Raw genomic sequence first — 13,262 nt, 5'->3', positions numbered from 1 at the left:
AAAAGAAAATTACTCCACACAGAATTAGTAGGATTTCAGGTGCAATTCCACAGACATTTATTAAAATGCCTACAATGTGCTTAGCGCTGGGGATGCAAACACAAAAATGAAAAACAGTGCCTGCCCTCAAGGAGCTTACATTCTCAGCACCTCCCAGCCAAAGCTTCCTTTGTTCTGCAAAGAGCTTTTCCCATGAGGCAAAGGAAAAACCAGAGAAGAGTTGGATTGACCCTGGCAAGACTGGTGATTTAGGCTCTGCCTCCAACCCAGCCGGGGCCAGGCCAGGAGAGTGGGTACCAGTATTTACCTAGGGAACATTGCTGTTTAAATATTAAACAACGAAGCATCTCCCACCTGGAGATTGGTCATTTTATGGCAATACTTGGTATTTACCTATTAATCTTCCAGCCTCCAGGATGGCTGGTCAGGATTTTCCCCTGCTATGAGCAGGGACACTGACTGTGACCTAGAATGGGATTGGGGTGGGGGGGACTCCAGTCCCTTCCACCCTTTAAATATCTTGCTAAGTTTAAATACATAAATATTAAATAGGGGATAAATATGGGATTAACTCAGGACTGGGAAAGATGGCGCAGGTCCCGGTATGTCATGTCCAGGAAGCCCTGCATGTAGTCAAAGATGAGGACGGCTCCTGCTCGACGCTGGAAGGAGGAACTGAAGGTGGGCAGGGTGCCCTGGATAGGCATGATCTCAGGTGCCACTTGAAGATCTTCCATCTGTGGGAGAAGGAAGGTGTCAGAGGTAGAGTATGGAGGGGAAGCCAGCAAGCCTGTGTCCAAGGGGCTTGCTTCTTAACCGACTGCCTTCCATGGCTAAACCTCAAGCTTTAGGCGATTCCTGCCTCCTTGACAAATCCCACCGTAACAGTCCTTTGAGACCAATAGTAGGGATGGGTTCATTTTAGACCTTCGACCCATACCTCACCTAGCCAACTCTTCTAAATACGATTTTCCCTAAAGAACAAAAACATTCTTTTATATCTATAATATCAGGAAGGGAAAAAGAAGGATGTTCATTTGACAGATAAGGGAATGCATCACGAAGAGTTAGGCAGTAGTAAATCTCACCTGTTGCCAGATGTTGGCAGCAAAATCACCAATATCGAGCTGCAGGATGTTCAGAGTTGGAGCCAATTCAGGGGAGATGCCCCCCAATGCTTTCACAAGACCCTGGTAGAGCTGGAGTCCATAGTGCAGCTGATTCAGGCAGGCTACCTAGGGTTTGGCAGACTGTTAGAAGAAAGGACCCAGGGCTGGGCTGAACACCCTCCAGGCCCACATTCCCTACGTGAAATTCTCAAATCCCTGCCTCCCCTCCCTAACCTGTGGCACTGAGCGGCAGGGTAGAGTGAGTGAAATCCAAACCTTCAGGATTTTGTTGTTGTTGCCACCCACCCCCACAGAGGAAAGGAAGAATTTATATTTCCTTCACCTTCCAGAGATCAGAGAAGAGCTTGGGGGCACTTACCATGCTCAAGTCCTGACTATAACAGTTTTTCAGAGGTGGCTTGGGGATGCCCAGATACTGGCCGACCAAAATCAGCTCCTCTGGATGGCATAGGCTGTAGTCAGCACACTGGGAGAGGCAGGAATCGAGTGCTTAGTAGAGCTGGTGGTGGGAGATCCCCCCCTGGGCCCTACATGTAGTCTCTGCTTCTTAGCTTCAGTCTGACTGTCTATCTTGATGGCAGTGGATAGAGAATATTGAATTTGGAGCCAGAATTCAGATTCTGGCTCTTAAACTATGTGGCAAGATTGGACAATTTCAACTTCTCTTCATATCCTACCCTGTAAAATGTGAGCTTGGGCCAGGGGATCTCTAAAGTTCCTTCCAGCAGGAAATTCTACAATCCTTATCCTCCCCCTGCCTCTGGTACCTCCTCAGCTTCTCTCTATCACAATGGGATTGTTCTTAATGCATCCATTCATTTGGTTTCCTGGTCTCAGTTCTAGTTCACCCTTGTTTTTTCTCCCTAGGCTCTCTCGGTCAGGTGCTACCACGTTCACCTTGATCTGCCCCTGGGCCTCTTACTTCCCTACCCCGTGGGTCCCTTTCTCACCAATCTCTGCTGCAGCTCTTCGATGTCATTCTGGATCTTCCTCACTTGCTCCTGGATTTGGGGAAGGAAGTTCTGGGGCAGGTAGTTGGAGGAGCTCAGGGGGATGGCCAGGAGCTGAGGCCAGAGTGCACTCAGCCAGAATAGCAACAGATCTGGGGAATGAGAGGGAGGGGAATTATCAAGAGAGAGACTTTCGTGAGAGAAGGGTCCCAGTTCCTCCACCCCAAGACTCCAAGACTTTCATTCCCAACATGGGGTCCCTTTAGTGTCCCTAATTCTCCCCATCTGCCCCATTGCAAAGTCAATGGGAATCCCACACTCTCCTCATTTAGGTGCCTTTCCTAACCCTAGACAGATAGATAGTCCAGGCAGTCCCATCTTGCGAGATGAAGGAAAAAGGGCCCTCATGTCACCGGACTCACTGGGAAGCTTCATGGGGCTTTGGTCTGGTCGATGGGGCCTGTTTGGGTCAGGAGCTGCAGGCGCTGGGCTGTGTCTGGGGCTGGCTGCTTGAAGCCTTTATAAGATGGGCCATTCGGGGAGGAAATTACCTGGTGCTGAAAGTTCTTAGTAATGACTTCCCAGGTTTATGCAAATCAATGCCCAGACAATGCTTTAGGGTGGAGTGGGGAGGGGGGAGGGCAGGGGTCTGGGACACCAAGGACTCAGTTTGCGAAAACTTTGTGAAATTGTGGAATATCTCATCCTCTTTTGACGTCCTGTCCTCCCTTCCTCGCCCCACCCCAACAGCCCAGAGATGCCCTGGGGCTTTTCAAGAGAACAGTGGAATCAAGGGCCTGATAAGAGGGAGGGAAGGAGGCTAAGAGATAGAGTGGTGACAGAAATAGAGCCAGAGACTGAATTGAGGCCAATAAAGACAGATGGAGTCTGAGAAGAAAGACCCTTCTGGGACGCCTTTATCCTATTATCCCATTCCGGTCTCCCACTGTAGCCTTCTCTTTTAACTCTCCCAGCCTGGCTGGTCTCCCTGGCTAAGAAGGGAGGGAATAGTTCTTTGGCCCCTGTGACCGTCTCTTGTTCCTCAAGCTTTGCAGGGTCTGACTGCCTATTCTCCCTGTGGAAATAACTGCATTCTTGCATCTGAAATTGGGACACATAGTAGAAACCATAGGGTACTCCACCACCATGTTCTAACTCTATTACCCTTTCCCCCCATCCCCCCTTCCTCTTTGCCAGGCACAATTCCAACCTTCAGGCTGCTTTGAGCAGGTTGTGCCGGGAACTCCCCATAGCACACGCACATCCCCCAAACCATGACTCATTCTCCTAAGCCCCCAAATTCCCCAGCTGGCTGACACCGGATATCTGTCCTGAGTGAAGCAAGAATCACAGTAGCTCCTGACTGTACTGGTCATGTTCTCGCTCCCCCCCAGCACTCATCATCTTCCTGGAGAGTCACAGGTTGTGGGTCCCCTTTCACAGCCCTGTTAGGAATTTTTCCCCTCAGGAAGGAGGTTGGCAGTGTGTGTGTGTGTGTGTGTCTTGTTGAAAGCGCAGGGAATGGGGACCAGCTCTAGCCTTGGAAAGTGATTTGAGACCAAGATTGCAGGGTCCTGTCTTTCCCACCATGTGCCCCACACTCAAGAATAGCTCTGCCCCTCATTGCTGAGATGAGCGGTGCCCCCTTAAAGCGGGGGCCGTACCTGGGACTCTCACTCCACCTGGTGGCCACACCTGGCAGGTATCAAACAAAACCTGAACTTCGGGTCAGGAGACTTGAGCTCTGATTCCAACTCCCCAGTCTGTTAGTGGACAAATCATTTCACTTATTCAAGCCTCAGTTAGATTATTTGGAATGTTAATAACACACTTTCATTAGGTTGCTGAAAGGAAAGTGCTTTATAAATTATAGCTCCTTGAGAGCTAGTTATCAGTTTGCCTTTGTATCCCAGCATTTAACAGGGCCCAGCACATAGTAGGTACTTAAGAAATGAAGGAAACAGGCATTCATTAAGCACCTACTATGTGCGCATCCCAAGGCTTTACAGATTTCTTATTTGATCTACACCACAACCCTGGGAGGTAGGTGCTATTACTCCGCACTCCCCTCCCCCCCATCTTCCTCCCTTCCTCCCTGTCTCCCACCCTTTACAGTTGAGGAAAATGAGGCAGACAGAGCTTAAGTACTAATAATAGCTAGCAGTGTCTACTATGTGCCTGGTACTGTGCTAAGCACCTTACAAATATTATCTCATTTGATTCTCACAACAAGCCTGGGAGGTAGGTGCTATTATTATTCTCATTTTATCTTGACAAAGTTGGCTCATGGCATTATTTTAGTGGTTATTCACACTAAGGAGTAAAGGCTTGTAAGGTATTTCCAAAATGTTTCCAGGCTAATGTATCAGAAAAAGTAATTAGAGTTTTGTTTTCCATCTGTTAAAAAAAAATAAAAACATACAAGTTCAGTGCAGCCCCACAGTGGCTAAAATTTTAATCAAAATGTAAATATTTTGCAGTGGAAAGGAGAATTGGAGAAACTTATAAATATATGAAACCAAATTTGGGAATGTCTGTATAAATGAATTATACAATGAAAAAAGAACCCCCCCAAAATTATTCTCATTTTACCGATGAAAAAATTGAGGCAGACAGGTTAAGTGACTTACCTAGGGTCATACTGCTAGTTAGAGTCTGAAGTAGGATTTGAATTCAGGAGTTCCTGACTCCAGGTCCAACATTATCCACTGTGCCACCTAGCTGCCTATATATGTGTGTGTGCATCTATACATATGTACATATATATATGATATAAAAATGTGTATGTGTATATATATATGTATATACAGAGAGAGTAAGAGAGATAGAGAGAGGGAGAGGCAGAGATGGAGAGAGACAGAGAGACAAAGAGAGAGAATGAGACAGAGAGAGGCAGAGGCAGAGAGGGAGAGGAAAAGACAGAGACAGAAAAAGGTAGAGGGGATGAGACAGACAAAGGGAAGAGAAAGAGAGAGATGAAGCTTTTATTAAGTTCTTACCATGTGCCAGGCACTGTGCTAAGCACTGGGGATACAAATACAAGCAAGTAAGACAGTCCCTGCCCTCAAGGAGTTTACATTCTAATGGGAAAAGACAATACCCCTGGCAAGGGGGAGGGGATGAGTTACAGATGCAGGGCATGATTTGGAGCAGAGGAAGTGGTTTGGGCCCCTGAAAGTTAAGACAAAAATTCACCAATTAGCTAAGGGGCCCACAGGTGGGTCCGGTTTATGGGTAGAAAGGGATGAAGGCAAATTATTTGCTAAGGATGACTTGTTATTGTAAAAAATGATGTGCATGGACCCTAACTTTTGGGACAAGAACTCACTATTTGACAAAAACTTCTGGGAAAACTGGAAAACAGTATGGCAGAAACCAGGTATAGATCAACATCTTACACTATATTATATGTATACTAAGATAAAGTTGAAATGACCACATGATTTAGACATAAAAGGTGATACCATAAGCAAATCAGAAGAGCAAGGAATAGTTTACCTGTCAGATCTATGGAAGAGGGAAGAATTTGTAACCAAACAAGAGATAAGAAGCATTACTAGATATAAAATGGATAATTTTGATTATACTAAAAAGCTTTTGCACAAACAAAACCAATACAACCAAGATTAGGAGGAAAGCAGAAAGCTGGGGAATAAATTTTACAGCAAGTGTCTCTGATAAAGGCCTCATTTCTCAAATATATAGAGAAGTAAGTCAAGTTTGTAAGAATGTAAGTCATTCCCCAATTGATAAATGGTCAAAGGATATGAATGGGCAATTTTTAGATGAAGAAATCAAAGCTATTTATAGTCATATGAAAAAATGCTCTAAATCACGGTTGTTTATAGAAATGCAAATTAAAACATTTCTGAAGTACCACCTCACATGTGGCCATTGTAACCAAAAAGGAAAATGATAAATATTGGAGAGGATGTGGGAAAATTGGAATGTATTGTTGGTGGAGTTGTGAACCATTCTGGAGAGCAATTTGGAACTATGCCCAAAGGGCTATAAAACAGCATGCCTTTGATGCAGCAATACCACTACTAGGTCTATATCCCAAAGAGATTAAAAAAGGGGGAAGGTTGGGGGAAATGACCTATTTGTATAAAAATATTTATAGCAGCCCTTTTTGTATTGGCAAAGAATTGTAAATTGGGAGGGATACCTATCAGTCGGGGAATGGCTGAACAAGTTGTGATGGAATACTATTGTGCTACAAGAAATGGCAAGCAGGCTGATTTCAGAAAAGCCTGGAAAGATTTACATGACCCGATGCAGAATGAAGTGAGCAGACCCAGGAGAACATTGTACACAGTAAACAGCAATATTATACAATGATCAACTGTGAATGACCTAGCTATTCTGATCAATACGGTAATCCAAGACAATTCCAAAGGACTCATGATGAAAAATGTTATCCACATCCAAAGAAATAACTGATGTAGTCTGAATGTAGATTGAAGTATACTATTTTTTACTGTCTTTATTTTATTCATTGTTTGTTTTTGGTCTGTCTTCTTTCACAACACAACTAACATGGAAATATGTTTTGCATGATTGTACATGTATAACCTATATCGAGTTGCTTACTGACTCAGGGAAGGGGGAGGGAAGGAAGGGAGGGAGAGAATTTGGAAGTCAAAATTTAAAAAAAATGAATGTTAAAAATTGTCTTTACATGTAATTAGGAAAAAATAAAATATTTAAAGAGAAAAAAAAGAAATTATGCATATAATTCTGAGAAACTTGCCAAGATTCCTACGACTGAGACAGAGCAATCTTACCAAAGGTAGAACCATCTCCAGGTTGATCACAATACCATGAAGGAAAAGAGCACTGAGAGATTTATGGTCAGTTGGGTGAGCTGTCCTGACTTGAGAAGACTGATGGCCAAGTGCCCCTCCCACTTCTTGGCAGAAAGGTGGTAGATTAGAAAAGCCAAATGAAGAATACGTTTTCAGATATGGCCAATGCATGGATTCAGTTGGAAAAGGTAATGAAATTTTAAAAAAAGAAAAGGGAAAGAAGGAAAGAACATCAATAAAAGTGAACTTGGCAGGGGTGTGCTTGAGCTGGCTTGTGCTCAGGAGGGCCGATTATTAAATTTTCAGTGTGTTTACCCTTCTGAAATAGGCAGATCAGGGCTTGAATTATCATCTTGTTGATTGTCTAGACTTAAGAAAGTTATGGAGAAGATGTTAGTAATGCAGATTAGATTTAAATTCAATAAGTTGTGCATACATACGCCTGCCAAGATCTGGTTGTTAAAAATTTACCAGCAAACACCTACCTCTGGCTCAAGGCTCCCCAAGAAACTCTGGGCTCATCTGGGTCTGATTCCAGAGGCTAGACCCCCTGAAGGGTTAGTTTCTCTCCTTGGCTCTTGCCCCAACCCCATACATTTTACTCTGGGGAGATCTCTGGAATAAAGCTTAGGTTTGGTTCAGTTCTAAGTTTTGCACAATATGGGTAGCAGGAATTCTTATACAGGCACTCAATAGATGGGCCAGTTTTGTTTTTTTTTACCACCACAGAAAATGCATAGAATTCATAGGAGCCTGTGGACAAATACAGAAACATAAACCATCAGGCCAGAAGGTAAAGATACTCTGGGGTTGCTCCACGGCATTTCCCATTCATCTTGAATTTGCACTGCCCAAGCAACACCAGGGAGAGTTATTAAGGTCCAGATGTCCCATAGCATAGTTTTAGTGCTTTAGCTGAAAGGTCAGCTTCTATTGACCTTTTATTCTCTTCCTTATCCAAGAAGCACATTATTAATGGAAATTCTCCTTAGAGAATGCTCCTGCCCCAATCATTGAACCCAAGCACTCTCAAATTTGAGGTCACCCATGAATTAACTCCAAAGATGGGGCTTCCCAGTATCTTTTCAGACCAGAAGGTCAGGATCGTTCTACCTAGGGAATTTTAAAATCCCTCCTTTGCAGGACACTGGGATTCAGCAACAGAATTTTTGCACTTCCTTCCTCAGGCAGTGTGGAAAAAAGTCTGTAACTGTAAAAAAAGTGCTGCTTCTGCTGTCAATTGTCATTACCTCTTGTGGGGAAGTAGATAAGGAAAAACCTCTCCTCCTATTTTATCCCCCCTCTCCCACCATGCTGGCTGCATTTCTGAAGAATATGCGAGGGAAAAAATAACGAGGGAGTCCTGGACAGCTAGAAAGGGAGTGGGATGCAGGCCCTCTCAACTCACTTTTATAACCCACAGGTCCAAGAAAGGAGATGGCACCTGAGTGTGTCCCACTGAGTCTCTGTCACTGGAAACCAATCAAAGGCTTTCTGTGTGTTCAGCATGGAGGCAGTGCACATGTTCTCCATGAGAGCTGCCTTTCAGATGGCTGTAGAGATTTAGGAGCCATCTGCATAGTGATGGTTGCCGAACTTGTTGGGGTTACCATGTCATAAGAGAATTTCTGGCTTAACTTTTGTTTAAAGTGAATTTTTGGGAGAACATAATTGACATTTTGCTATATGTGACCCCTGCATGAACTGTAGGACCAAAGCAATGGCTGGTTCTCTTCAGTGTCTTCCTTTGTTTCTATTATTAGCACAAAAAGGCTAAATTGCTAAGAAGAGAGGATTTCATCTTCTGAGATGTCTACCTCCATTATCTGGCCTTTCAAGAAGCTCCTTTTGATTTAGTAAAACCAGCTGTACTAGCAAGGACACATCCCTTAACCTATCTCCTCTAGCTAAGACTAGACATACATTCTCTTAACATGAGCACTTTGTTTGTGTAATGAGCAACCATCTTTTTTTGCTTGTTTTTGTTTCATATAAGTATATGAAATGCAATAGACTGAAAGGTGAAAGACGCACTTTCCCATCACCTGTAGGTAGGATGTGTGTGTGTCTCTCTCTCTCTCTCTCTCTCTCACACACACACACACACACACACACACACACACAGACTCTGAATGTAATAAACCCTGTTCTCTGATTCCTTCTGGCTTAGTTGGTGTGAGCTAGTCGAACCTATTTCTAAATTCATGCAAGAACCAGAAGAGAGGATAAGATGGATTGATAAAAGGTCAAGGTCTGAGCTAGACAAGAGAAGAAGGCCCAAGACAGAGTCCTTCAGGACACTCACATAGAGCAGGGCAGAGCATGTCTAATGAGCCAGGAAAGGAGACTGAGTCAGAAAAGCAGGAAGAGAATCAGGGGAGTGAAGTGTCATGAAAATCCCAAAAGGAAAATATCCAGGACGATGAGATTGTCACATTGAATGCCGAAGAGAGTTCAAAATTGGGTGATGACAAAGAAAAACAATTATTAGATTTTGAAATGAAGAAACCATGAGTACATTTCCAAATCCCTAACTAGTCCAAAGAAGAGGAACAAACACTTTTCAAAAGGAGAATTGCAAAATATAAATGGCCATAGGAAACTGTGATCCAGATCACTAGTGGTAAGAAAAATGCAAATGACAATAATTCTGAAGTTTCCCCTTCTACCCTACCTACAAGATGGTACAAAAATTTTAAAAAAGTGGGAACAAAGAGTCAAAGTTAGAGGAATGTGGGAGTAAAGACACACTAATACATTGTTGGGAGGTGATGAATTGTTTTAACTTATAAATATTAGTATAAAATTATGCAAGGAATGACTAAACTGTCTATACCCCTTGACTCAGTGATTCTTCTATGGATCATGTGAACTAAAGAAGTCAAAGACAGAAATATCCTTTCTAGCACTCTTTCTGGTAGCAAAGAACTGAAAATAAAAAGGGTGCCCATCAATTAGGGAATGACTTAAAAAACTCTGGCGTATTAATGTAATAGAATATTACAGTGCAGCAAGAAATGAGGAATACAAAGAATTTAAAGGAACACAAAAAGATTTATATGAACAGATGCAGGGTGAAATAAGCAGAAATAGGAATAATACACACACCTGCAACAATGTCCATTCATTAATTTATTTGTTCATTCATTCAATAAACATTTATTACAGCGCCCAGCACAGTTCAGTAGCTAATGTGCTCAAAAGTTGGAGGACCTGAGTTCATATCCCACCTCTGACTCTTACTAGTTCTGTGACCTTGGGAAAGTCACTTAAAATTCCTAGACCTCAGTTTCCTTCTCTATAAAATGAAGGGGTTTGGATTAGATGGCATGTAGGGTCTCTGGCTGCTTTAGTCTGTGATCTCTGCCATGTACCAGGTACTGGACTAGGTGCTGGATATACAAGCATGAAATAAAATAGTCCCTGTCCTCAAGGTATTACATTACATTGAGAAAATAGCAGATTTTTAGAAAATGCAATATAAATTATACATATAGTAATTTCTCGGCGAGAAGGCACCAGCAACTGGAGGAATCAGGAGGAGCTTCCTAAATGAAAAGATCATTAAAAGGTAGTAAAACTGTGGATAATGGCAAAAAGGAATGAAGGCTTCAGAACAGATACTGAAAAATGCCTCTTTTCTCAGGGGAAAGTGGAGGGGGATAACTAGGACAGAATATTGTATAAATTATTACTGGATTGGAGGTTTTTGCTTAATTGCTTGTCTATCACAAGGAAGGGTTCAATATGGATAGGAGAGGGTTAAAAGAACTGATGTATAGACCAAAAGTATTAATAAAATGTGTGGATATAAATGTCTGTATATATGCACACACAGATGTATGTGCATGGGGATGTATATGTGTATATGCATATCTGGGCTACTTTCCTAACTTGTACTCACAGCACACACTCAGTGTGAGTCTTTAGAGAGTGGCTGTTACTGTTTAGGTTCTTGGGCACCCCATGGGTCTGAACTTCTAAAATATATAGCTCACAAACCTTCACTTTCCATTAATAGACAATAGAAGGAAGGAAGATAATAAGGATTTATATAGCACCTATTATGTGAGAGGCCCTGTGCTAATCGCTTTACACAAATATTTTCTTATTTGATTCTCAGAACAATTGTGGAAGATGCTATTATGATCCCCATTTTATAGCTGAGAGAACTGAGGCAAACAGAGGTTAAATGACTTGCCCAGGATCACACAGCTAAAGTGTCTGAGGCTGGATTTGAACTTCAGTCTTCCTGATTCCAGAACCAGCGCTCTACCCACTTAGGTCATGGCAGAGAAATTTACTATAATGACTTAGTAAGAACAACTAATAAGTAGATAAAAAGCATCCCTCTCTAGAAATCTGGGGTGCACTATCATAAATAAACACATCACCCGTGAGGAAAGTGGAAACAAACTTATGAGGCGCACAGGTAGGGAATACACGTGGCCAAAGCAACTCATGATTCTGGAACTAGTCCTTTATCTACTCGTAGAAGTATCAGGACACTTGATGAAGTGTCTTCCGCTGGGCAGCTCATACAGTTGGGCTCCCCTGGGCTGTTCCTCTCAACTCTCGATCAATAAGGTTAGAGTTCTTAATCAGCTGAGTGCTGCTTTTTTTGTACATGTGTCTGTCTGTTCCCTGTAGGATGGAATGCCTCCTAAGCATCCCCTAGTTCTACTAAAAAACACTATGGCAGATGAGGTAGGGAGAGGAGAAGATTCCTTCTCCAGATGCCCTCTGGTATAAGCGCAAAGATCTACCTCCACAGAGCTGCTTCTGGCCTGAAATGCTTCCAGCTCTTCAGGTCTTACCTATTCAAAGGTCCCCAGGGGTGGAGCTCATGTCTAGACCAGCCAATGGTGCCACTTCTAGTCCAAGCGTTCTCAGTATGAAAAGGAGTAAAAGGGTGTTTAGCTTCTTACTGTTATATTAAAACCTCATCATTTGGGATTACATTCTGGGTGGGGCAAATCAGTTGGTCAATGGTCAACTGCCCCCTTACATACATATATACATACATATACATATGTCTGCATATGGGGAGGGGGGAAAGAAAAAAAGAGAGAGAAAGAAGGAGAGCGAGAGAATGAGAACATATATCTAAGAGTTAAATATGCATATTTATATGTGATATAGTGGCTAGAAAGCTTACCTTAAAGCCAGTAACTCCTGGGTGAAGTCTTATCTCTGACACATGTGTGCGATCCTGGCCAAGCCACTTAACTGAAAGAGATAGTGTGCGCTCTCTCTCTCTCTCCATATGTATATCTATCTATCTATCTATCTATCTATCTATCTATCTATACACACACACACACATTTTATATATATATACATACATACATATACACACACACACATATATACATACATATATAATGTATATGCGTGTATAGATAAAAATATATATCTTTATCTATATGCATTATGGGGGTAGCTAGGTGGTGCTGCGGATAGAACACTAGGCTTGGAGTTGCAAGACTTGAGTTCACATCTGGCCTCAGGTACTTACTAGCTATATTACCCTGGGCAAGTCACTTAACCTTGTTTGCCTCAGTTTCTCCATCTGTAAAATGGAGAAAGAAATGGCAAACTCCCAGTATTTCTGCCAAGAAAACCTCAAATAGAGTCGTGAGGAGTTGGACACAACTGAAACGACTGAACAATAACATATGAATGTATAAAATATATATATAATATATATATAATATATATAATATATATATATAAAATGTATATACACATACATGCACATATATTCACACATTTATATACACATATATTTTCATATATGCATAGCGCTCGCTCTCTCTCCCCAAGAGATTATGGTAATTTTGGAGACAGCAGTTTCAGTCAAGTAGGAGGGTTGGAGATCAGACTGCAAAGGGCTGAGGTGTGAGTGGGAGGGTGTGGAAGTAAAGGCAGCCAATGTGGGTGGCTTTTTCTAGGATTCTGACTGAGAACCAGAGGAGAGACACAGGATGGAGCTTTAGGTGATAAAACGATCAGGTGAATGATTTTTAAGGATTTTTAAGATCTGGATATGTTTGTAGGCAGCAGAGAAGAAACCAGTAGATAAAGAAAGATTAAAGCTTACATAGCAAGAGAGGATGCTAGAAGGGACAAGCTCCTGGAGAAGATGAGAGTGGTGAGATCAAGGGCACAAGTGGAGAGGTTGGTTTTGACAAGGAGAAGGGACTACTCTTCTTTATAGATTGGAACAATCTATGTGTGGCTTCTATTTTATTTCTATTAAGAAGGCATGTTATTGGGCAGCTAGGTGGTACAGTGGATAAAGCATCAGCCCTGGAGTCAGGAAGATCTGGGTTCAAATCTGGCCTCAGACACTTACTAGCTGCATGACCCTG

The 13,262-nt window shown here is 42.4% G+C and overlaps 1 protein-coding gene across 1 annotated transcript; it reads right to left on the bottom strand.

Annotated features, from left to right (window-relative positions):
- Positions 1–24: 24 nt before the first annotated feature.
- Positions 25–7,645, bottom strand: CSF3 (colony stimulating factor 3). The gene is made up of 5 exons (XM_078156026.1): positions 2,503–7,645; positions 2,081–2,232; positions 1,489–1,596; positions 1,089–1,235; positions 25–737 (listed from the first exon to the last, which is right to left on the bottom strand). The coding sequence occupies exons 1-5, from the start codon at positions 2,513–2,515 to the stop codon at positions 573–575; spliced, it is 585 nt and encodes a 194-aa protein (XP_078012152.1). The 5' UTR covers positions 2,516–7,645; the 3' UTR covers positions 25–572.
- Positions 7,646–13,262: the final 5,617 nt, after the last annotated feature.

The sequence above is a fragment of the Phascolarctos cinereus genome, unplaced genomic scaffold, assembly GCF_003287225.1.
Source record: "Phascolarctos cinereus isolate Bilbo 61053 unplaced genomic scaffold, phaCin_HiC Scaffold_5;HRSCAF=322, whole genome shotgun sequence".
NCBI lineage: Eukaryota > Metazoa > Chordata > Mammalia > Diprotodontia > Phascolarctidae > Phascolarctos > Phascolarctos cinereus.
This window is presented reverse-complemented; position numbering and strand designations above follow the sequence as displayed.